The sequence below is a fragment of the Aquarana catesbeiana genome, linkage group LG06 (assembly GCF_042186555.1).
Source record: "Aquarana catesbeiana isolate 2022-GZ linkage group LG06, ASM4218655v1, whole genome shotgun sequence".
Taxonomy (NCBI): domain Eukaryota; kingdom Metazoa; phylum Chordata; class Amphibia; order Anura; family Ranidae; genus Aquarana; species Aquarana catesbeiana.
Window position 1 is genome coordinate 415369762 of NC_133329.1, and position 23498 is coordinate 415393259.

At 46.1% G+C, this 23498-nt stretch overlaps 1 protein-coding gene across 1 annotated transcript in view; it reads right to left on the reverse strand.

The window, feature by feature from the left end:
- The window catches only part of LOC141147316 (protein mono-ADP-ribosyltransferase PARP14-like), a 108075-nt gene that overhangs the window by 33387 nt on the left and 51190 nt on the right, over positions 1 to 23498 (reverse strand). The window contains exons 4-6 of the mRNA XM_073634533.1: positions 22332 to 22517; positions 21646 to 21882; positions 540 to 2797 (exon numbers count right to left, since the gene is read on the reverse strand). Coding sequence (XP_073490634.1) covers positions 540 to 2797; positions 21646 to 21882; positions 22332 to 22517 — 2681 coding nt within the window. The remainder of the gene's footprint in view (positions 1 to 539; positions 2798 to 21645; positions 21883 to 22331; positions 22518 to 23498) is intronic.

Here is a 23498-nt window from a genome sequence, read left to right on the forward strand (position 1 = left end):
CCTTACATTGGTGACCAGTGGGAAGAATGTTCCTAAGCTAAAAAGATCATTGGTCAGGAGTTACTGTCAAGGGCAGAAATTGCTCAATGGTCAAAGAACCCCCAGTAACCTCTGGAAGAACACTAGGAATCCACTAAATCCTGATTGAGAATGGCTGATATACACCTTGTAAAAGCAGTAGTGTATTTTTGCCTTAATGTAGAGAAATTGAAACATCTCTGTCAAGTTTCCACTGCTGTTTGGGTCCAGCTGTGGAAAACCACTTGACGTCCAGATTTGGAAAGAGTGAGAACCTCCGTTATATTTTTATTGCTCTCTCTGTCCCTGTTGGGCGGATTCCCCCCCACTTTCTACCATTTAACTTGGACAGGAAGAAAGAAGCAACAGAGATTCTAACCCTTCCTACCTCTATTTGAATCATAAAAGTGGAGTCCTACTTTAGCAGGAATATAAATGGAAAAAACCCTCATGGTGGGACCTTTGGCTGCAACAGGTAAACTGTTCTACTTTAGCAGGAAAGTGCTGGAGAATATACATACCGAACAGTCCTCAATATTCTTCTGAAGCAGCTTGATCTTCAGTCCTTCCTTGGTCATCACAGTGTTGTCATTACCTCTATTCACTGGTGGGCTCTGTGTCGCTCTTGTGACCAGCTGGGGTGTCATTGCTGTAGATGGCACAGCACTCGTTTGGTTACCAAATTTTGCCTTCGTAACCTCAGAGAAAATGTTGACGGTTTCATCATTCATATCCACAAGATGGATTCTCTGTAAAGTGCTCCGTCGTCCCGGCGTCTCTACATAGTCCCATATGGCTTCCACTATGTTTTCAACACATAATGTTAGAGGAAATCCAAAAACTCCAGAACTGATAGCTGGTATTGCTATTGAACTGTGACTCTTCTCGGAGGCCAGCTGTAAACTGGTGGTAATTGCCTTCCGTAAAAGCCGTTCACATCTGGAGCGTGAATTTGCATCCCACCGGGGACCGATTGTATGTATTATTTGTTTGCAAGGCAATTTCCCTGCGTCAGTAATTACTGAATTTCCAGTTAACAATTTACCATCTTTCCTGATAATCTGATCGCAGTCATCTTGGAGTTTATGTCCTGCTGCATCCAGAATAGCTTTTGCCAAACCCTCAATATGTTTCAGATCTTCATTGGCTGCATTAACAATGACATCTACATTATGACGGCACAGGTCATCTTTATATACAGAGAGGGTCATTCCATTTGGAAGAGTTATTTGGAATTGGGATTTTTTAAATAGATCATCGTTTACACCAGCCTCATCCAAACGTATCACACAATGGTAATTTGTCCTTGTGGTTGTAGCATGCATTTCTTCATTGACCTTAAAAAACTTTTTGGCTCCCGGTTTCTCAATACGCAGAGTATCACTGTGAAGTGAGTACAGAATGTCCCTAATGACATTTGCTGCCTCTTGAACTTTCACCCGTGATCCTGACAGGCAGATGCTGTTCTGGTTCTTTGTTACATTTACATTTTTCTTTATCTTTTCCAACGTCTCCTTCCTTTCCTCCCAGAGGAACGTCATCTTTACTGAAGGTTGAACTGGAATTTCTGTCTCTATAGTAGTGTTCTTCTCCAGAAAGTCGCTGACTTGTTGGTAACACTTTAGAACATTTGAAGGCAGGCCGGTGATGACCATGTTGTCCTCCGTTCCAGAAGAAAATTCCTCTATTAGAACTGTGATTTTCTCTGCATTAAATACCTGAAGCAGATGTGACTGGAAACTTTTCCACTCCGGAGTTTTCAGAAGACTTTTGTCTTCAATTAAAAGTTGTCTGTGGAGCAGATTTTCCTTAATTTGCTTTTCTGCTTCTATCAAGTCTTTCTTTGAATGAGCAATCAGTTTAACAACGCCATCATCAATTTCCAGCTGTGCGTTAATTTTGTGATGTACAAAGAGCAGAGAAGATAGCTCTTCATTATCGGTGGACATCAGGAACTGGAGGAGGTGTGGATTCATCTGGATGAGTTTACTTTTCATTTGTTGTGTGATGTTGAGTATCTCACATTTGGCGGTGAGCACTTCATCTCTCAGTCCCGATAGACAGGCTTTCTTTGTTGGCACATCATAGTCCATCTTCAGCTCTGGAACCTGGTCCAGGATCTTCTTCTTTAGGCCGCTGTTACACATAATCTGATAGAGAGCTGGAGACATAGATAAGGTCTCAGTCTTGGCTTGTTTCTTCCTTTCCACCACTTTGGTGGTTTCCTCTACCAGTTGTCTGAATGTCGGGTCAATCTTTGTAACATCCTTGGACATTCCAGCCAAGAAAACTTTCTCCAAACCAAAGTCAGGTTTGATGAGTACTCCATCATAGGTGGAGCTGCTGACATGTTCTCTAATAGTTTCCCAGATGGACTCATCTATTTTATACTCTATTACTCTGAACTTTGATATGAAGAGTGAGAATTCATTATAAATATCCTCCCTCCATTGCGGTACAATCTTTGTCACAGACCTGAGATGGGTGGACAAGGTGGAAGAGAAGAGGAGTTGAAGGACAGGATCCTGGCAGTCTTGATCTGGCCATTTGATCTCACAGTGTTTATCCTTCATCTTCACATCTATGTTGTTCTTTAGTCCTTCATTATTACAGATATGTTTCAATACGTATGGATTGATTTTAAACTCTATAGGCTTTAGTAATTCTATGCAAGGTCCGTCCTTCCCATACAGTGCTATACCCAACAATGGGTAGTAAGGGTATACGGATATCTTTTTCTTGGAAAACACATGATCCTTCTTCAAAACTGTTTTAACATCTGGAAGAGAAGGAAACAAACAGATGGTTCACAGTGATGCTTCACTTAATAATCACATTCAGTCAGTTTTTTTTTAATCCAAACTCTTTTTTATTAATATGAAAAAGCATCTAAAAAGTACAAAGACATATTAGCATATTAGTCAGTATGAATCATACATAATATGCATAAAATAAACAGTCATCAGTCTGTGCAAATAGAATGTAAAATAATAATGTAAACAAAAACAAAACAGATCAACCAGAGCTCATAGTACAATAAGCTGTGCACAATACAATTTCTTTCTGTTTTCCTAGAATAATATACTATAAGCTCAGAACAAGCCTAATATAACTGACGCTTTAGGTGGATAAAACAATTTGGGCCCCTTAACAGTGGGGCCGTACCATCTTAGATTTGTCTATCCATTACTAGCTGTGAAGGAGCGAGGCCGTGAGAATCCAACCAGCTCTGCCAAATAAGATTACATTTTCACCAAGTAGTAGAGAATTAACATACTCAACCCATTTCTTTCTAGAAGGTACCGTGAGTAATATCCAGAACCTAGCAATTAACTTCCTAGCTAAGTATAGCAATCTAGTTATCATAATATATACACCCGGTGGGTAGATTTCAGTGTCCATAGTTCCAAGTAGGCACACCAAACAGGTTAGAGGTACAGAAACTTGGGGCGAGCTTAGAGATAGTGTGTAGGACCTTAGTCCAATGCCAAGTGAGCTTTGGGCATCGCCAGATCATCTGTATAAAATCACCCCTATGTATGTTACATTTAGGGCACAGTGGAATATCTCTCCTGCCCCAATCAAACAAGGTGGCGGGTGTACAGTAGACTCTATGAAGGCTAAACAACTGTGAGAGTTTGTGTGAGGCCGATAGGGATGTAACAGGAATCGATTCCAGGGCCATGTCCCTTTGATCACCATCAATATCTCCTATATCAGCCACCCAGCGAGCCCTGCATTTCTACAAAGTGTGGTTCTGAATGGAGGGCAACAACTCCAGATATATACAGGATATCAAACCTTTACAGACAATGGATTGTAGGACCTCGGTCACTAAGGCTGAACTAGATACTGTTAAATTAGGTGTTTGTTTTTAGGTTTGTAGTGCATGTCTGAATTGAAGATATTGGTAGAATTGCTTGTGGGACAATGAGAATTCAGTGATCATATGCCTTAAGACTAAAAACACTAAAAACTTGGGGAAAACAAACAAACACTCCTTTGTTGCCAAGATGAGAATCCCTGCAATTTGCAGAGTTCTGGATAATTGGGGTTATGCCATAGGGGGATAAAATACAGAGGACCAGACATATGCAGTGCCTCTTTAGTAGCCTAACAAACTGCCGTGGGGGAAGAAGGGGAAGTCTCAGTAGGTCCATCTTCAGGTGGAAGCTAGCAGGCAAGGTAGAGTTGGACAGGGTTACCAACTGAGCTACGGGGTCTAAGGTATTACAATGTCCCCAACCAGCAATTTGTTGCATCTGGGAAGCCTGAAAATACATTCTGGGATGCAGAACTGCCAAACCTCCTCTATCCTTACTATACTGCAAAGTGGTTAAGCTGATACGGGCATTTTTCTTCTTCCATATGAGATCTTAGGATGGAAAATCAGTGTGTTTAAATCATTTATTAGAGATCCACATTGGAGAGTTATGGGAAATATATAGGAGCTGTGGGGCTCAGATCATCTTTATTAAGTTAACACGCTTTTTAACCTCTGCCTATCCAACAGAGGGGAAAGGTTCAGTTGAAGGTATTCTGAGGGCTCAGGAGATACCACCACCCCTAAATACTTAAAAGCGGCAACAGAAATTTGACTAGCACAGGCAGGGAGGGGTGCTCCTAGTGGGCCAAGGGGCATTAGGATGGATTTATACCAATTTATGGTGAATTCACCGAATTTATTAATGGTTGCCATCAGAGTCTGCAATGAGCCAGCTGTATCTCCCAACTATAGCAGAGCTATACTATGTCGTCTGCATAGAGGGAGATTTTCTCTTCAAAAGAGCCTTTGTGAAATTCCAGAATAGCAGGATCCTTGTGGATTTGGATGGCTAAGGGTTCCACCACCAATGCGAACAAAAGGGGAGATAATGGACACCCTTGTCTAGTGCTCCTATGTAAAGAAAAGGAGGAAGAAAGGATATTATTAATGCGCAGTCTGGCTCTGGGATCAGACTAGAGAACACGTACCCAATTAACAAAGCTTTTCCCCAGCCCAAACCTCCTAGAGGTAAGGCCATTCGACACTGTCAAAAGTCTTGGCTGCGTCTAAGGAGAGTCACCTGACATCCACCTATGTCTGAGGCGGAGAGACAGCTGCGGACACACACGGCTCCAGTATCCTCTAAAGCAGTGGTTCTCAACTCCAGTCCTCAGGACCCACCAACAGGCCAGATTTTAAGTATTACCTTGGGGAGTTGCAGACTAGAATACTGCAATCACTGAGCAGCAAGTGATATCACCTGTGATGTATTTTAGCTATCTTGCAAACCTGGCCTGTTGGTGGGTCCTGAGGACTGGAGTTGAGAACCACTGCTCTAAAGAGATCTCCACCCTCCTCCATCCTCCTATAGTACAGGACAGCACTCTCCCCTTAGGACGCAGACAGGCCGTAATCTCTCCTCCATCCAGCCCGTGAGACAGGACAGGTCCACACCACCCTACAATCCTATTTCAACATTTTAAAGGAGAACACACATACCATCAACATACCACATAGAACGCTTGAACGTGGACTGGTATGAAACACAGAAAAACGTATTTCCCATCTCAGGCCACACTTCCCAACTAGCCATTCTGTTTATGTACATATGTTGGCCTACTGGCCCATAGAGACTGTGCCCTGGTTCTCAAAGGCTCTGAAGAAGAGGTTATCCTCGAAACGCGTCAGCCGACTCTAAACACTCACCTCAACATGGGCTTATGTTACTTTTAACCCATTTTCAATTTCCATGTTTTATATATTTTGTTACCTGTTTGCATGATACGTAGTATTGGTATTATTTATTTGCTTTTATTTTCATATGAATACATTTTATACTTTTTGATGTGAGCAGTTGATCACGTGCCCTTCATCCATCGCTCTCCAATGAAGCTTTCACTGCTTTTGCCAATCAGGGCTTGCAATGCACTGTTCAGAGCCGCGATGCAATGTGGCTGGTTCGGGGGGGGGGGGGCGAACAAACAGTCGAACGACACGTTTGTTCGGCTCTTCGCGAACGTCCGAACAGGGAAAGTTTGGCCCGAACTTATGCTCGGGCCGAACCGTTTGCCCATCCCTAGTGAAGAGAACCATAAAACTGTTTATTCAAACACATGTACAAAGGGATATATACACTCAGGGGACAATCCCCCCTTCTTTGCATAATGGCACAGGGCGGAGTAAACTTTACCTCATCCAGTAATACCAATGACACACAGGTATTCAAACATTTCAACAGTAGACAGTCTTTGGGAGGAGCTGCTTCCCGCCCTTCCCCTCTAGAATCAAATCCACATAAACATATACATCCCATAATAGGTTGCTCCCAAGGCAGACAGAATCAATAGAACAATAGGATACAGCTACACCTCAAACGATCTAGTAAAAAGCCTACACAGCCAAACAGTTTATGAGACCAAGCTCATACAATATTCCAGCAGTTGGAAAGGTGGAATTAATTTATCTTCATATATTTCTTGACTGATATTGTTCAGAAATATTAATGTTCCAAGTGAAAGAGCCCCTTCATTCTTTTAACACAAACCACGCAACACTCAGGGGACAACCCCACTTCTTTGCATAATGACACAGGGCGGGGTAAACTTTACCTCGTCCAGTAACAAGAGACACACAGGTGTATTCAAACATTTCAACAGTAGACCGTCTTTGGGAGGGGCTGCTGGAGAAACCCCCCCTCCCCTCTCACAGCTAATCCACATATACATCCCATAATACTTTGTTCCCAAGGCAGACCTAACAATAGAACAATAGGATACAGGCACTTCACAAACACATAACAACCCCCACCCCACCTCAAACCATCTATCAATTGTCTGAGACAAAAGGTGTAATCTATTTTCATATATCTCTTGAGGGATATTGTTCAGAAACATCACTGTCCCAAGTGAAAGAACCCCTTCATTCTTTCACCACAAACCACACATATAGAACCCTGGATAACAGGGGTAACAGGACATGCTGAGTTTGGTGTGCTTTGTACCGTGAGTCTCGGTCCCTACCCCTAATACACACAGGGTGACTTATACATAGAAGGGGCAGGGGAGCTGGAAAATGAGTTTCCAGAGCTCTCTAAGGTAAGCTGGGTTCCACAAGCCCCCGTGCCCAAATTGAATCCTGTCACAGGCAGTCTGCTCACTCCCTGTTGGGGCCCATCAGAAATTACAGGGGGGCACTGGTATGGCAGAACCCCGCAAGGATCCCGTGACATCAGGGGAGTGGCTGGTGGGCCGTACCCTATCCATCAGGGAAAAGTCTTGGTGCAACTTGTCAACCTGGGAACAACACCAGTATGGCTTCCCAGACACGACATCTTGGCTGATCTCTACATAGTGCCTCGCCACTGTATCTGAAAGGCCCAACCAGGGGTGGAAACAGTCTGCGCCCCTCTACAGGTAGCTATGGCCTCCTGAGATGAGACCCAATACAGGTCCCTACTAGAGCAGCTGGATATCCCCTTTAAATATTTTTCTCTACCCCAACAAAGACTGCTTCACCAGCTTCTGAAAAAACACCTACTGGTAGTTGCCCCCAGTCCAGAGGATTACGGGTTCCCAAAGCCATGGACTACCCCATACACATGAAGAACACACAGCCCATCACCCCAGCTTTGTGCCTAGAGGTTAAGGAGTTACTCTACAACATGCTTCAGAGTGGAGTGATCAAGGAAAGCCGCAGTCTATGGGCCGCTCCTGTCGATCTGGTGCGAAAGAAGGATAGCAGTCTACAGTTCTGTGTGAACTACTGTAAATTCAACACATGCACCCACTGGGATGCCTACCCACTTCCTAGAGTTGAGAAATCCCTAAGAGATCTCGGACAAGCCAAGTTCTTCTCCACCTTGAATCTAACTATCAGCTATTGGCAAGTCCCAGTGATAGGATCATAGCCTTCATCACACCCCTGAGACTGTTTGAGCTTAATCACATGCCCTTCGGCCTCCAGCACTTTCCAGTGACTAATGGAAAGATGTCTTGGAGACTTCAACTTTGAGACTGTGTTATTTTTTGATATCATCATCTGCTCCAAGACATTCGAAAACACGACAAACATCTGGACCAGGTGTTCTCTCGCTTGGCACAATACGAACTCAAATTTAAATCCAGAAAGCGCCACATAATGAGGCAGGAAATAAAGTACTTTGGACACATTGTTGAGGCCAAACGTGTATCACCTTACCAAGCCAAGGTGCAAGCTGTGCAGGACTGGCACCCGCCAAAAAGTAGGAGATGTGCTCTTTCTTGGGTCTAGTGGGGTACTACTGGCAGTTCATCCCGAAGTTCATCCAGATAGCCATCCCCCTTACCCTTTTCTGAGTGGGCACAGTGCCCAAAGGAAAAGTGAACCATCACCTTCTATTCAGGCCCAATGGCAGCAGGCCTTTGAGATGCTAATGTAGAGACTGAACTCCGCCCCATTGTTGGCCTATGGAGACTACATCCAGCCCTTCTGGTTGTACACAGAAGGGAGTCTACAGGGTCTGAGGGCTGTTCTGGTCCAAGTACAGGATGGCCAAGGCAGGGTGATCGCTCTTTCCAGCCAGAGCCTATGACCCACCAAAAAGACCCTTCACAACTACAGCTCTTTCAAGCTCGAGTTACATGGGCCATCAGCAAAAAATTCACAGAATATCTCACAGGGGCTGACATGGACCACAATCTGGAAACTGCAAAGTTGGGGGTGTTGGAACAGAGTTGGGCAGCCTGCCTGGCCTGATTCAAGCTCAAGATTCACTATTGGCCAGGGAAGCTTAACAGGCATCCTGATGCTCTGTCCTGATACATGGTGGAGCGCTCAGGGAGGACGTGGACTCTAGTCGAGAGGACATAGAGATAAAGGTTGCTTCTGTTCTACCCATGCCAGCCGTATTACGCTCCATTGAGGACCAAGAGTTGGACCCACAGACCAAGGATGAACTTTATAGTCGAGAGAAGTGAGCGCTGATTCAGCAAAAAGATCCAGACCTAATGCAGGTACAGCGCCACCTCTCCCAGAACCACAAACCCACTTCCCGAGAGTGCCAGAAGTTGTCTCCTGTCACTCCAACCATCCTGAGACATTGGGACCAGCTGGAATTACGACAAGGTACTCTGTCGTCAGGCACGCATCCCCTCTGAGCAGTAGGATATACTCCAAGTCGTGGTCCCCCAGATCTGTTAGGCACTCCATGTGACAGGTGACCATTTAGGGGTGGATCGAACTGAATTGTTGGTTTAGAGATATTTCTCCTGCCCCTATTTGTCAGAATAGGTGCACAAGGCTTGTAGGGAATGTGAAAGTTGCACCATACATTTCCCCTGAAACACCATCCACCAGCCACATGCTCTTTTTCCTAATGTTTAGGCAATACAGCCGAATGCCTGTAGACCTCTTATTGGGGACACTGGAGCGCATTCCCCAGAACACCTAGTTCGTCTGAACAGGAACATTGGGAGCAGCAGAAAAAGGCCAAGTAGATGACGTTAGACAAGCACAAAGAGATGGCTCCTGAACCTGTTTTGGAAGAACTGCCATTGTGACCGGGGGACTGGGTGTTGGTAAACATTACCTGTCACACCTGAGGAAGCAAGCTGCAGCCCAAGTGGGAACGCACCCCGTACTGGGTGGTGGGGCAGCTTTTCCACCTACCCCTGTCTATGATCTGGTCTTGGAGGGGCCTGACCTCATAAAGAAGCAGCTACATCGAAACATGCTGAGACCTTGTGTGCTGGGTGGAGACTGCTCCAGGAAACCTATTTGTGACGGGAGTCACTTTGGGAGGGGAGCCAGTGGAACCCAGAATCCCTTGGAGAGGTTGGGAAACCCTTGCTTCAGCTCCCCATGCACCTCCTATATCTAAGTCACCCTGTGTTTATTATGGGCACAGGGTGGCCCGAGAACCTCAGTCTGATCCGTACTAATCTGACTTACTGTACAACCACACTGGAATGTTGCAGAATGTTGTGTGTGTGTGTGTGTGTGTGTATGGGCCCTCCTGTACCTTTTGTATTGTACTGTAATTGTGTTGTCCCCCTTATACATTGTAAAGCGCTGCGTAAACTGTTGGCGCTATATAAATCTTGTATAATAATAATAATATATATATATATATATATATATATATATATATATATATATATATATATATATATATATATATATATATATATGTGTGTGTGTGTGTACGTTAGGGATGAGCCGAACACCCCCCGGTTCGGTTCGCACCAGAACCTGCGAACGGACCGAAAGTTTGCACGAACGTTAGAACCCCATTGACGTCTATGGGACTCGAACATTCGAAATCAAAAGTGCTCATTTTAAAGGCTAATTTGCATGGTATTGTCCTAAAAAGGGTTTGGGGACCCGGGTCCTACCCCAGGGGACATGTATCAATGCAAAAAAAACTTTTAAAAACGGCCGTTTTTTCGGGAGCAGTGATTTTAATGATGCTTAAAGTAAAAAAAAAAAAAAAGTGAAATATTCCTTTAAATATCGTACCTGGGGGGTGTCTATAGTATGCCTGTAAAGTGGGGCGTGTTTCCCATGTTTAGAACAGTCCCTGCACCAAATGTCATTTTTAAAGGAAAAAATCTCATTTAAAACTGCTTGCGGGTTTAATGTAATGTCGGGTCCTGGCAATATGGATGAAAATCAGTGAGACAAACGGCATGGGTACCCCCCAGTCCATTACCAGGCCCTTTGGGTCTTGTATGGATATTAAGGGGAACCCCGCACCCAAATTAAAATAAGGAAAGGTGTGGGGCCACCAGGCCCTATATACTCTGAACAGCAGTATACAGGCGGTGCAAACAAGACAGGGACTGTAGGTTTGTTGTTAAGTAGAATCTCTTTGTAATTTTGAACATTTTTAACGTGTTTAGCTCCAGCCAAAAAATCTTTTTTAAGCTTTTTGGAAAACATAGGGAAGGGTTATCACCCCTGTGACATTTGTTTTGCTGTCTTTCCTCCTCTTCAGAAGATTTCACCTCACTTTTTGTCCCAATGAAAAATGTTTTTTGAAAATTTGGGTTTTTTTGTGGAACAAGGATTGGAAAGCATCAGTGGAAAGGAGAAATGTTTTTCCCATATTAACTCTTACAGGAGAGAATTTCCCTTCCTAGGGGTAGATTTCATCTCACTTCCTGTTGTCTCCTTCCGTTTGCAAGTAGGAGTCGTTTGTAAGTTAGATGTTTGAAAGTAGGGTCCTGCCCTATATACTCAGCAGAAATTTGGGCCTTAGGTGTTGTTGTGGCCACAACACTGTAAGCCCTCACAGGGCCCTGCTGTGAAATATTAGATCAAGAATTGTAATTACATGCCCCTGTTGAACAGGAGCTCAAAAATTAGGCCTTAGGCACTGGTGCTGGTGCCACAACACTGCAACCCCTCACAGACACTCTAGTTGGAACGCAGGAACGAGCCCTGCTGCAAAGTATTGCATCAAAAATTGTAATTACACGCCCCTGTTAAACAAGGGCTGAAAAATTGGGCCTTAGGCACTGGTGCTGGTGCCACAACACTGCAACCCCTCACAGACACTCTAGTTGGAACGCAGGAACGAGCCCTGCTGCAAAGTATTGCATCAAAAATTGTAATTACAGGCCCTGTTAGACAGGGGCAGAAAAATTGGTCCTTAGGCACTGGTGCTGGTGCCACAACACTGCAACCCCTCACAGACACTCTAGTTGGAACGCAGGAACGAGCCCTGCTGCAAAGTATTGCATTAAAAATTGTAATTACACGCCCCTGTTAGACAGGGGCAGAAAAAATGGGCCTTAGGCACTGGTGCTGGTGCCACAACACTGCAACCCCTCACAGACACTCTAGTTGGAATGCAGGAACGAGCCCTGCTGCAAAGTATTACATCAAAAATTGTAATTACACGCCCCTGTTAAACAGGGGCTGAAAAATTGTGCCTTAGGCACTGATGGTGGCGCCCAGAACCAAAAATGTTCTTACAAGCTATCAGCGTGATGATTGAGGAGGAAGAGGATAATTACTCAGGGTTAGTCACTCAGAATCAGCATAGGCAGTCTTTGAAGGGATCTGAGATTTCAAAAAAAATTATTAGGTTACATCAGCATCAGGTGCTTGGTAGCTGGTGGTGATCCAAGACTGATTCATTTTTATGAAGGTCAGTCGATCGACCGAGTCGGTGGACAGACGCACCCTGTGATCGGTTACCACGCCTCAAGCAGCACTGAATGTGCGTTCCGAAAGAACGCTGGATGCAGGACAGGCCAGTAGCTCAATTGCATACTGTGCAAGCTCTGGCCAGTGATCCATCCTCAAGACCCAGTAACCCAGAGCTAGGGATGAGCCGAACACCCCCCGGTTCGGTTCGCACCAGAACCCGCGAACGGACCGAAAGTTCGCACGAACGTTAGAACCCCATTGACGTCTATGGGACTCGAACGTTCGAAATCAAAAGTGCTCATTTTAAAGGCTAATTTGCATGGTATTGTCCTAAAAAGGGTTTGGGGACCCGGGTCCTACCCCAGGGGACATGTATCAATGCAAAAAAAACTTTTAAAAACGGCCGTTTTTTCGGGAGCAGTGATTTTAATGATGCTTAAAGTAAAAAAAAAAAAAAAGTGAAATATTCCTTTAAATATCGTACCTGGGGGGTGTCTATAGTATGCCTGTAAAGTGACGCGTGTTTCCCATGTTTAGAACAGTCCCTGCACCAAATGTCATTTTTAAAGGAAAAAATCTCATTTAAAACTGCTTGCGGGTTTAATGTCATGTCGGGTCCTGGCAATATGGATGAAAATCAGTGAGACAAACGGCATGGGTACCCCCCATTCCATTACCAGGCCCTTTGGGTCTTGTATGGATATTAAGGGGAACCCCGCACCCAAATTAAAATAAGGAAAGGTGTGGGGCCACCAGGCCCTATATACTCTGAACAGCAGTATACAGGCGGTGCAAACAAGACAGGGACTGTAGGTTTGTTGTTAAGTAGAATCTGTTTGTAATTTTGAACATTTTTAACGTGTTTAGCTCCAGCCAAAAAATCTTTTCTAAGCTTTTTGGAAAACATAGGGAAGGGTTATCACCCCTGTGACATTTGTTTTGCTGTCTTTCCTCCTCTTCAGAAGATTTCACCTCACTTTTTTGTCCCAATGAAAAATGTTTTTTTGAAAATTTGGGTTTTTTTGTGGAACAAGGATTGGAAAGCATCAGTGGAAAGGAGAAATTGTTTTCCCATATTAACTCTTACAGGAGAGAATTTCCCTTCCTAGGGGTAGATTTCATCTCACTTCCTGTTGTCTCCTTCCGTTTGCAAGTAGGAGTCGTTTGTAAGTTAGATGTTTGAAAGTAGGGTCCTGCCCTATATACTCAGCAGAAATTTGGGCCTTAGGTGTTGCTGTGGCCACAACACTGTAAGCCCTCACAGGGCCCTGCTGTGAAATATTAGATCAAGAATTGTAATTACATGCCCCTGTTGAACAGGAGCTGAAAAATTAGGCCTTAGGCACTGGTGCTGGTGCCACAACACTGCAACCCCTCACAGACACTCTAGTTGGAACGCAGGAACGAGCCCTGCTGCAAAGTATTGCATCAAAAATTGTAATTACACGCCCCTGTTAGACAGGGGCAGAAAAATTGGGCCTTAGGCACTGGTGCTGGTGCCACAACACTGCAACCCCTCACAGACACTCTAGTTGGAACGCAGGAACGAGCCCTGCTGCAAAGTATTGCATCAAAAATTGTAATTACACGCCCCTGTTAAACAGGGGCTGAAAAATTGTGCCTTAGGCACTGGTGGTGGCGCCCAGAACCAAAAATGTTCTTACAAGCTATCAGCATGATGATTGAGGAGGAAGAGGATAATTACTCAGGGATAGTCACTCAGCATCAGCATAGGCAGTCTTTGAAGGGATCTGAGATTTCAAAAAAAATTATTCGGTTACATCAGCATCAGGTGCTTGGTAGCTGGTGGTGATCCAAGACTCATTCATTTTTATGAAGGTCAGCCGATCGACCGAGTCGGTGGACAGACGCACCCTGTGATCGGTTACCACGCCTCCAGCAGCACTGAATGTGCGTTCCGAAAGAACGCTGGATGCAGGACAGGCCAGTAGCTCAATTGCATACTGTGCAAGCTCTGGCCAGTGGTCCATCCTCAAGACCCAGTAACCCAGAGGATTTTCGGTGGGAAAGGTGTCCAAGTCTGATCTTGCCCCTAGGTATTCCTGCACCATGTAAAACAGACGCTGGCGATGGTTGCTGGAACCGATCATACCTTGGGGCTGCGGACCAAAAAATTGTCTGAACGCATCGGTCAGACGGCCACCTTCTCCACCGCTCCTTCTTTGACTGACCGAAGCCTCAGCAACACATTGTCCAGAAACAGGAGTTTGTAACCTCCCAGTCTCTGGGAACGCGTTGCACAGACCTTTCTGCAAGGCCTCCCGAAGATGTTTCATCCTCTGCTCCCTCTGCGATGGCAAGATAAGGTCCGCAACCTTACCCTTGTAACGTGGATCAAGGAGGGTTGCCAGCCAGTATTGGTCCTTCTCCTTGATACCACGAATACGAGGATCCTTACGCAGGCTTTGCAGGATCAGGGAGGCCATGCAGCGTAGGTTTGCTGAGGCATTCGGTCCGGAGTCCTCTGGGTCACTAAGAACGACATGGTCCACAGCCACCTCCTCCCAGCCACGTACAAGTCCATGTGTTTCTTGGGACTGATCCCTTAAAGACTGCTGCTGATGCTGAGTGCCAGGCTCCACCTCCATACTGACACAATCTTCCTCCTCCTCCTCTTCCTCCTCGTCCTCTTCACTGTCTGGATAAAGGGGGCCTTGAGAGCTAAGGAAGTCCTCCTCTTCCTGCCTCTGTTCTGCCTCAAGTGCCCTGTCCATTATTCCACGCAGCGTGTGCTCCAACAGGTGGACAAGGGGGACAGTGTCACTGATGCATGCACTGTCACTGCTCACCATCCTCGTGGCCTCCTCGAATGGTGACAGGACAGTGCATGCATCCCTGATCATGGCCCACTGGCGTGGGGAAAAAAAACCAAGCTCCCCTGACCCTGTCCTGGTGCCATAGTCGCACAGGTACTCATTGATGGCCCTCTGCTGCGTGTGCAGCCGCTGCAGCATGGCCAACGTTGAGTTCCACCTGGTGGGCATGTCACAGATTAGGCGGTTCTTGGGCAGGTTAAACTCCTTTTGGAGGTCCGTCAGCCGAGCACTGGCATTATATGACCGGCGGAAATGCACACAGACTTTCCTGGCCTGCCTCAGGACATCCTGTAAGCCCAGGTACCTGCCCAAGAACCGCTGCACCACCAAGTTAAGGACGTGAGCCAAACAGGGCACATGGGTCATTTGTCCCTGTCGGAGGGCAGAGAGGAGGTTGGTGCCATTGTCGCAAACCACCATTCCTGCCTTAAGTTGGCGTGGCGTCAACCACCTCTGAACCTGCCCCTGCAGAGCTGACAGAACCTCTGCCCCAGTGTGGCTCCTGTCCCCCAAGCACACCAGCTCAAGCACCGCATGGCATCTTTTGGCCTGCGTACTTGCGTAGCCCCTTGAACGCCTACGGAGCACCGCTGGTTCCGAGGAAGAGGCCATGGAGGAAGAAGAAGAGGAGGGGGTGGAGGAGAGAGGTGTGTCACAATCAGCATTTTGGAGGCGTGGTGGCGGAACAACCTCCAACACTACTGCACCTTGTCCTGCATCCTTCCCAGCTGCCAGCAGAGTCACCCAATGCGCCGTGAAACTTAGGTAACGTCCCTGTCCATGCCTGCTGGACCATGAGTCAGCGGTAATATGCACCTTACCGCTGACCGCCCTGTCCAGCGAGGCATGGACATTGCCTTCCACATGCCGGTAGAGAGCCGGAATCGCCTTCCGTGAGAAAAAGTGGCGTTTGGGTACCTGCCACTGAGGAACCGCACATTCCACAAACTCACGGAAGGGGGCAGAGTCTACCAACTGAAAAGGCAGCAGTTGAAGTGCTAGCAATTTTGCCAAGCTAGCATTCAACCGCTGGGCATGTGGATGGCTGGGAGCAAACTTCTTTCGGCGGTGCAGCAGCTGGGGCAGGGAAATTTGCCTGGTACAATCTGACGTCGGTGTACCAAAAGCAGATTGCCCACAAATACTTGGCTGTGACACACCTAATTCTACACCTTCATTCCTCTCACTGCAGGTCTCAGAGAGGACTGAAGGTCTAGTGGGGTTGGAAATCTCAGCTGATGAGGAGCAAGGAGAGATCCTCTTTGTTCTTTGGTGTGGGTCTTTTAGATACGCTTGCCAACGAACTGCATGGCAGGTCAACATATGTCTGGTCAAGCATGTGGTACCCAAGCGGGAGATGTTTTGGCCACGCGAGATACGCTTGAGACATATGTTGCAAATAGCAGCGGTGCGATCTGATGCACTCGTCTCAAAAAAGGCCCACACCAAAGAACTTTTTGAATAACGCGCAGAGACTGCAGCGCCCTGCACATGTGGAGCTTTGGGGTGTGATGCAGTCAATGTGCTGCCCTTAGGCTGGCCCCTGGAGGGCATCCTGCCTCGTTGGTGATGTGCCGCCGCCTCCTCCTCCTCCTCCTCCTCCTCTCTCCTATCAGGCACCCACGTTGAGTCAGTGACCTCATCATCCCCTCCCTCCTCATCACTGGAGCAAACCTGGCAGTATGCTGCAGCAGGGGGAGCATGACTGCCAGATTGCTGTCCTTCTTGGGCACCCCCTCTGTCCGTGCTCATGTTACTGCCTTCATCGAGCTCAGTATCGTCATCAGAGCCTTCCAAACGCTGGGCATCCTCCTGGAGCATGTACCCAACACTGTGGTCAAACAGTTCGAGGGAATCCTCATGAGGACATGGTGGAGCTAGGGAAGGAGTCACTGATGACATTGAGCCGAGGGAAGAGGCCGCTGCTTTGCCAGACAAAGCACCCTGGGCATGGGTGAGAGAGGATGAGGAGGATGAGGACGGCTTGGTCATCCACTCGACCAAGTCTTCCGCATGTTGCGGCTCAACACGGCCAGCTGCCGAAAAAAAGGCCAAGCGTGTCCCATGGCCACGTGCTGATGAGGATGCACCGTCTCCACGACCAGCACTAGACACAGAGCCTGCTTGCCCTCTCTTATTGGCTTGTGACTGTCTGCCTCTCCTTCTTGGCCTTCCAGACATACTAATGGCCTGTAGCTGCACTAAGCTGGGATAGAACACCTGTAATTTTCTTCAGGTAGCTTTATATACTGTAACCAGACAAGCCTGCCTGTCAGTAGGAAGATAACAGGAACGGATCTAGCTGAACACTGTGAGCAGGATGCACTGTACTAAATGTAAATAGTCTAGCTGCCTGACCGTGGTACTAATAGGATCAAATAGAACACCTGTAATTTTCTTCAGGTAGCTTTATATACTGTAACCAGACAAGCCTGCCTGTCAGTAGGAAGATAACAGGAACGGATCTAGCTGAACACTGTGAGCAGGACGCACTGCACTAAATGTAAATAGTCTAGAAGATAACAGGAACGGATCTAGCTGAACACTGTGAGCAGGACGCACTGCACTAAATGTAAATAGTCTAGAAGATAACAGGAACGGATCTAGCTGAACACTGTGAGCAGGACGCACTGCACTAAATGTAAATAGCAGGAACGGATCTAGCTGAACACTGTGAGCAGGACGCACTGCACTAAATGTAAATAGTCTAGAAGATAACAGGAACGGATCTAGCTGAACACTGTGAGCAGGACGCACTGCACTAAATGTAAATAGCAGGAACGGATCTAGCTGAACACTGTGAGCAGGACGCACTGCACTAAATGTAAATAGCAGGAACGGATCTAGCTGAACACTGTGAGCAGGACGCACTGCACTAAATGTAAATAACAGGAACGGATCTAGCTGAACACTGTGAGCAGGACGCACTGCACTAAATGTAAATAGCAGGAACGGATCTAGCTGAACACTGTGAGCAGGACGCACTGCACTAAATGTAAATTGCAGGAACGGATCTAGCTGAACACTGTGAGCAGGACGCACTGCACTAAATGTAAATAGTCTAGAAGATAACAGGAACGGATCTAGCTGAACACTGTGAGCAGGACGCACTGCACTAAATGTAAATAGTCTAGAAGATAACAGGAACGGATCTAGCTGAACACTGTGAGCAGGACGCACTGCACTAAATGTAAATAGCAGGAACGGATCTAGCTGAACACTGTGAGCAGGACGCACTGCATTAAATGTAAATAGTCTAGATAGAAGATAACAGGAACGGATCTAGCTAAACTGAATACAGTGTATATATATATATGCAACACCTGGGATGCATATATATACACAATACACTGTAAGTGCAGCTAACTGACTGACTGTTCTGCCTAATCTATCTAACTCAAATCAAATGACACTGTCTCTCTCTCTCTCTCTCTCTATCTCTCAGCACACCGGAACACACACTACACAGGGCCGCCGTGCAGGCGGCCTTATATAGTGTGGGGTGTGTACTAAATCCCCTGAGCCATAATTGGCCAAAGCCACCCTGGCTTTGGCCAATTACAGCTCTCTCTACTGACGGCGCTGTGATTGGCCAAGCATGCGGGTCATAGTGCATGCTTGGCCAATCATCAGCCAGCAATGCACTGCGATGCTGCAGTGAATTATGGGCCGTGACGCGCCACACGAATTTAGCGCGAACGGCCCATATCGTTCGCAATTCGGCGAACGGGCGAACAGCCGATGTTCGAGTCGAACATGGGTTCGACTCGAACACGAAGCTCATCCCTACCCAGAGCATTTTCGGTGGGAAAGGTGTCCAAGTCTGATCTTGCCCCTAGGTATTCCTGCACCATGTAAAACAGACGCTGGCGATGGTTGCTGGAACCGATCATACCTTGGGGCTGCGGACCAATAAATTGGACGCACTGCGCTAACTGTAAATAGTCTAGCTGCCTGACTGTGGTACTAATAGGATCAAAAGAACACCAGTAATTTTCTTCAGGTAGCTGTAAATACTGTAACAAGACAAGCCTGCCTGTCAGTAGGAATATAACAGGAACGGATCTAGCTGAACACTGTGAGCAGGACGCACTGCACTAAATGTAAATAGTCTAGAAGATAACAGGAACGGATCTAGCTAAACTGAATACAGTGTATATATATATATATATGCAACACCTGGGATGCATATATATACACAATACACTTTAAGTGCAGCTAACTGACTGACTGTCCTGCCTAATCTATCTAACTCAAATGAAATGACACTGTCTCTCTCTCTCTCTATCTCTCAGCACACCGGAACACACTGCACAGGGCCGCCGTGCAGGCGGCCTTATATAGTGTGGGGCGTGTACTAAATCCCCTGAGCCATAATTGGCCAAAGCCTCCTTGGCTTTGGCCAATTACGGCTCTCTGTTCAGGCGGCGCTGTGATTGGCCAAGCATGCGGGTCATAGTGCATGCTTGGCCAATCATCAGCAAGCAATGCACTGCAATGCCGCAGTGAATTATGGGCCGTATCGCGCCACACGAATTTGGCGCGAACGGCCCATATCGTTCGCAATTCGGCGAACGACCGAACAGCCGATGTTCGAGTCGAACATGGGTTCGACTCGAACACGAAGCTCATCCCTAGTGTACGTATATATGTATGTGTGTATAAATATATATATAATATTATATATTGTCTCATACTGTTGGGGACTTTTTGCTGGGTCGTTTGGGGTGTGGCTGTATTCCATTGTTCTATTGTGTCTGTCTGCCTTGGGTATAATGGGATGTTTATGTAGATTAGCTGTGAGAGGGGAGGGGGGTATTCCTCCAACAGCTCTCCCTGCTGATTGGACAGTCTACTGATGAGAAGTTTAAATATATCTCTGTGTACCTGTGTTTCAATAAACAATTCATGTTGAGCAACCAAAACTAGTATTCAGACTGGAGGAAGCGATATATGACAAAAGCACTCAAGCGGAGTGTGGGACGTTTCGTTACACTACCGATGACTGGGAGGTGTTTGACGCCGCGGATCTTCCCCCAATGTGTATGAAACCCCAACTGACTGGTTCCTGCTGTCCCTCATAGTCGAGCCGCCAACCTTTCCTAACTCAGAGATTGACAATTTGGGTGTCCAGACCCCGGATGGTTTATCCACCCCATCAAGTACTACAGACTGTACTGCCTTATCCAAGGATTTGACCTTGGTGCCAGGAGAAGAGAAGGTAGAAGACACATTTGGTCCCTTACCATCTGAAGCTTCTGAATCACTCTCTGCAGATGCCCCTTTGTTAAGTGACTCTACAGAGAATCGAGAGGGTCGGCACCTTTTGCAGTCTAACTCTGGGCAGCTCCCTGCAAGATATTCTGACTATGTTGTTTGAAATTGTTTACTGTTCAGTCCTAATCTTCCTTTGCTTGTGCTTTTATCACTGTTATTATTGTTGCTTCCATGTTACTGCACTGCCGAGAACAGCATCTGTTAAAGAAGAGGGGAGTGTAGGCAGGTGCAGTCTACTTTCTCCTCTGTAGGTGGTTTTCGTCCGCAGTGGCATTGCAGTTGCAGAGGAAGTCAAAAAGAGGTTCCTCTATGGTTTCCTGGGTCACCGGGGAAGCTATCCGACTAGATGATGCCACCCCATGTCACTCTAGCCGCCATATTGAGTCAGGCAGAGCCTATTTAAGGTCCAGGCTTGGTGTACATAGGCGAGTGGGTAGAGTAGGGACAGGTACTCATTTGTTAGGGAAAGAGCTAGCAACAGGGAAAGGTTCCCAATGAGGAGGGAAAGCATAGGGATTGCTACTTCTCTGGACAGCCTCCTGGTTGTGCAGGTGATGGCGAGGCCGCATTCTTTCCCTTCTAACAGGCGCTGTCAGTTCAGCTGATACCTGGTCTTTAAGGCTGCATTCACACCTGAGCATTTTCAGCTTGTAAAACGCTAGTAAAATGCCAGAAAGGAATGCAAGAAAAACACCCAACAAGCAAAATCCCATTAATTGAAATGGCCCCTGTTCACATCTGAGCATTTTGTAGCCTGAAGCAAAACGCCTGAAGCTCAGAAAAGTACATGAGCTTCTTTTGGGCAGATTACAGGCCTTTTTCTGCTTTTTACATTGGTGACCATTTGACCTGTGCAAAATTGCGGCAAAACATGGCAAAAACGTGGCAGAAAACACGGCAAAATCGAGGTAAAAACGTGTGACTGCCTGTAAACTAAATGCTCAGTTGTGAATGCAGCATAAACACTGTTGGAATCCCTGAATATTCCTGGTTGGGTTGTCTTCCTACTCTTTCATTGCACTAGGACTATGTGTGTTATTGCCACCACACCATGCTGCACCCAACCTACAAGTTTATGAACTGAACAAAACCAAAAGGTTTTTGTAATCTGTTGGTCAACAATTAATATTACATAGCAGATCATTTGACTGATAAAAAAAAAGTTAACATAGCTATAAAATAAAGGCTGTTCATAACCAATTCCCTGGCCTGGTTCACTCATGATCAAACTGGAGCATTGTTTGAACACTTTGATGTTGACCACAAGTGGCTCTATGTCTCCTTGATGTGCCTCTTGGGACAATTCTAAACTATTAAATGTTTTCATAAGCATCATCAACCAGCAATCATTTCCAACATATGAAGGTCTTCTCTGTACCCACTCTGTGAACTCACCTACTGTCTCCTGAAACGCGATCAGCGCAGCTCTTTCCTCTGGTAACATCACAATGTCTTCTACTCTTCCTCCTCCCTGTGTTGGGTTCTCAAAGAAATCTTTCAGATTCATCTCAGATGTGCTCTCCGGGACATTCTCCACCCTGACACTTCGGGATTCTTCCAGAGGCCTCACTGTCAGCCTGTTGTGACCCGCTCTGAGGTTACTGGAGAATGTTCTGAGGAATCTCGGAATATCTGGAGAAAAACAGGAAACCCCCCCCCCCCACACACATTTAATGGCAATAAGTACAACTGTGTAAAAACTTTACTGACGGAAGAGAAAGTCCGGTCGTGTGTACACGGCATAATACAGTCCCGATGTTCCTATCTATAATTAATCATTCACGGGGTTATTTTAATTTTTCTTGAAATGACTTCATTGTACAGTGAGCACATTTTTGGCATATGAATCTGTACATTGAAGCTTTTAGCATTATTGCTCTCCAGCATTCAGTAGATAAAGATGTGTAGAGCGCAGGCCTCATGGTAGCTCCCCTTTTTTTGGCATATGGCAAACAACATTCTCTTACAAGGGCCATAGGCTGGTAGGACGTGATGGAGCTCTTAGGCCCATACTAGAAGCTGTGAGCTTCATTTCAGGCTCTGTATCTAAATCATGGGCAAATCCCAAAGATTGGACTCACCGATATCACATGTGAAGGTGACAACAGCAGATTGGATCTCCGGAATTATCTCCACATAGAAGTCCGTGTCCTCAACCTTCCCACTGGTATTCTCCACCAGGAGGTTTAACATCTCAGAAGTGTGGCTGTCCTGGACATTCTCAATCAGAACCAGAGAGGACGAGGGGACTTCATCATGTGATGTGGCTGTAATACAGCAAAATATATTCCCAGGGAAAGTTTTTTGTGTGGAATTTTTTCATCTACATCACGATGAACATAATGATTTAAAGAATATCCTGAGAGCTATCGGCAGAGATTGTGTTACTTTGTTGGGTGAACTCATTCACCAGGACAAGATGAGAGTTGGTGACCTCAGAGTGGAGCCATTGTTCCTTCTAATTGTGGAGGGCTAACTGAAAAGAAAAGCATGATATATATACATAGAGGCCTTCTGGGAGGATCCAGCTGGTCCTGCTCAGGAACATCCAATTGTTGGAAGATTCAGAGACAGATTTGAAATTCATTGGAGGTAATATATCTCCATCCCAGGACTGATCCTGAACACACTGGAGGGAATATATCTCCATCCCAGGACTGATCCTGAACACACTGGAGGGAATATATCTCCATCCCAGGACTGATCCTGAACACACTGGAGGTAATATATCTCCATCCCAGGACTGATCCTGAACACACTGGAGGTAATATATCTCCATCCCAGGACTGATCCTGAACACACTGGAGGTAATATATCTCCATCATAGGACTGATCCTGAACACACTGGAGGTAATATATCTCCATCCCAGGACTGATCCTGAACACACTGGAGGTAATATATCGCCATCCCAGGACTGATCCTGAACACACTGGAGGTAATATATCTCCATCATAGGACTGATCCTGAACACACTGGAGGTAATATATCTCCATCCCAGGACTGATCCTGAACACACTGGAGGTAATATATCTCCATCCCAGGACTGACCCTGAACACACTGGAGGTAATATATCTCCATCCCGGGACTGATCCTGAACACACTAGAGGTAATGTATCTCCATCTTATGGCAGAACTCGTTGGAGGGGTTATATCTCCCTATTAGCATTAAAACTAGGAATGACGGACAGGGGGATGAGGGAAAATCTCTCTCATGGAACCCCAGATTGCAGTTAAATCCTAATCCTT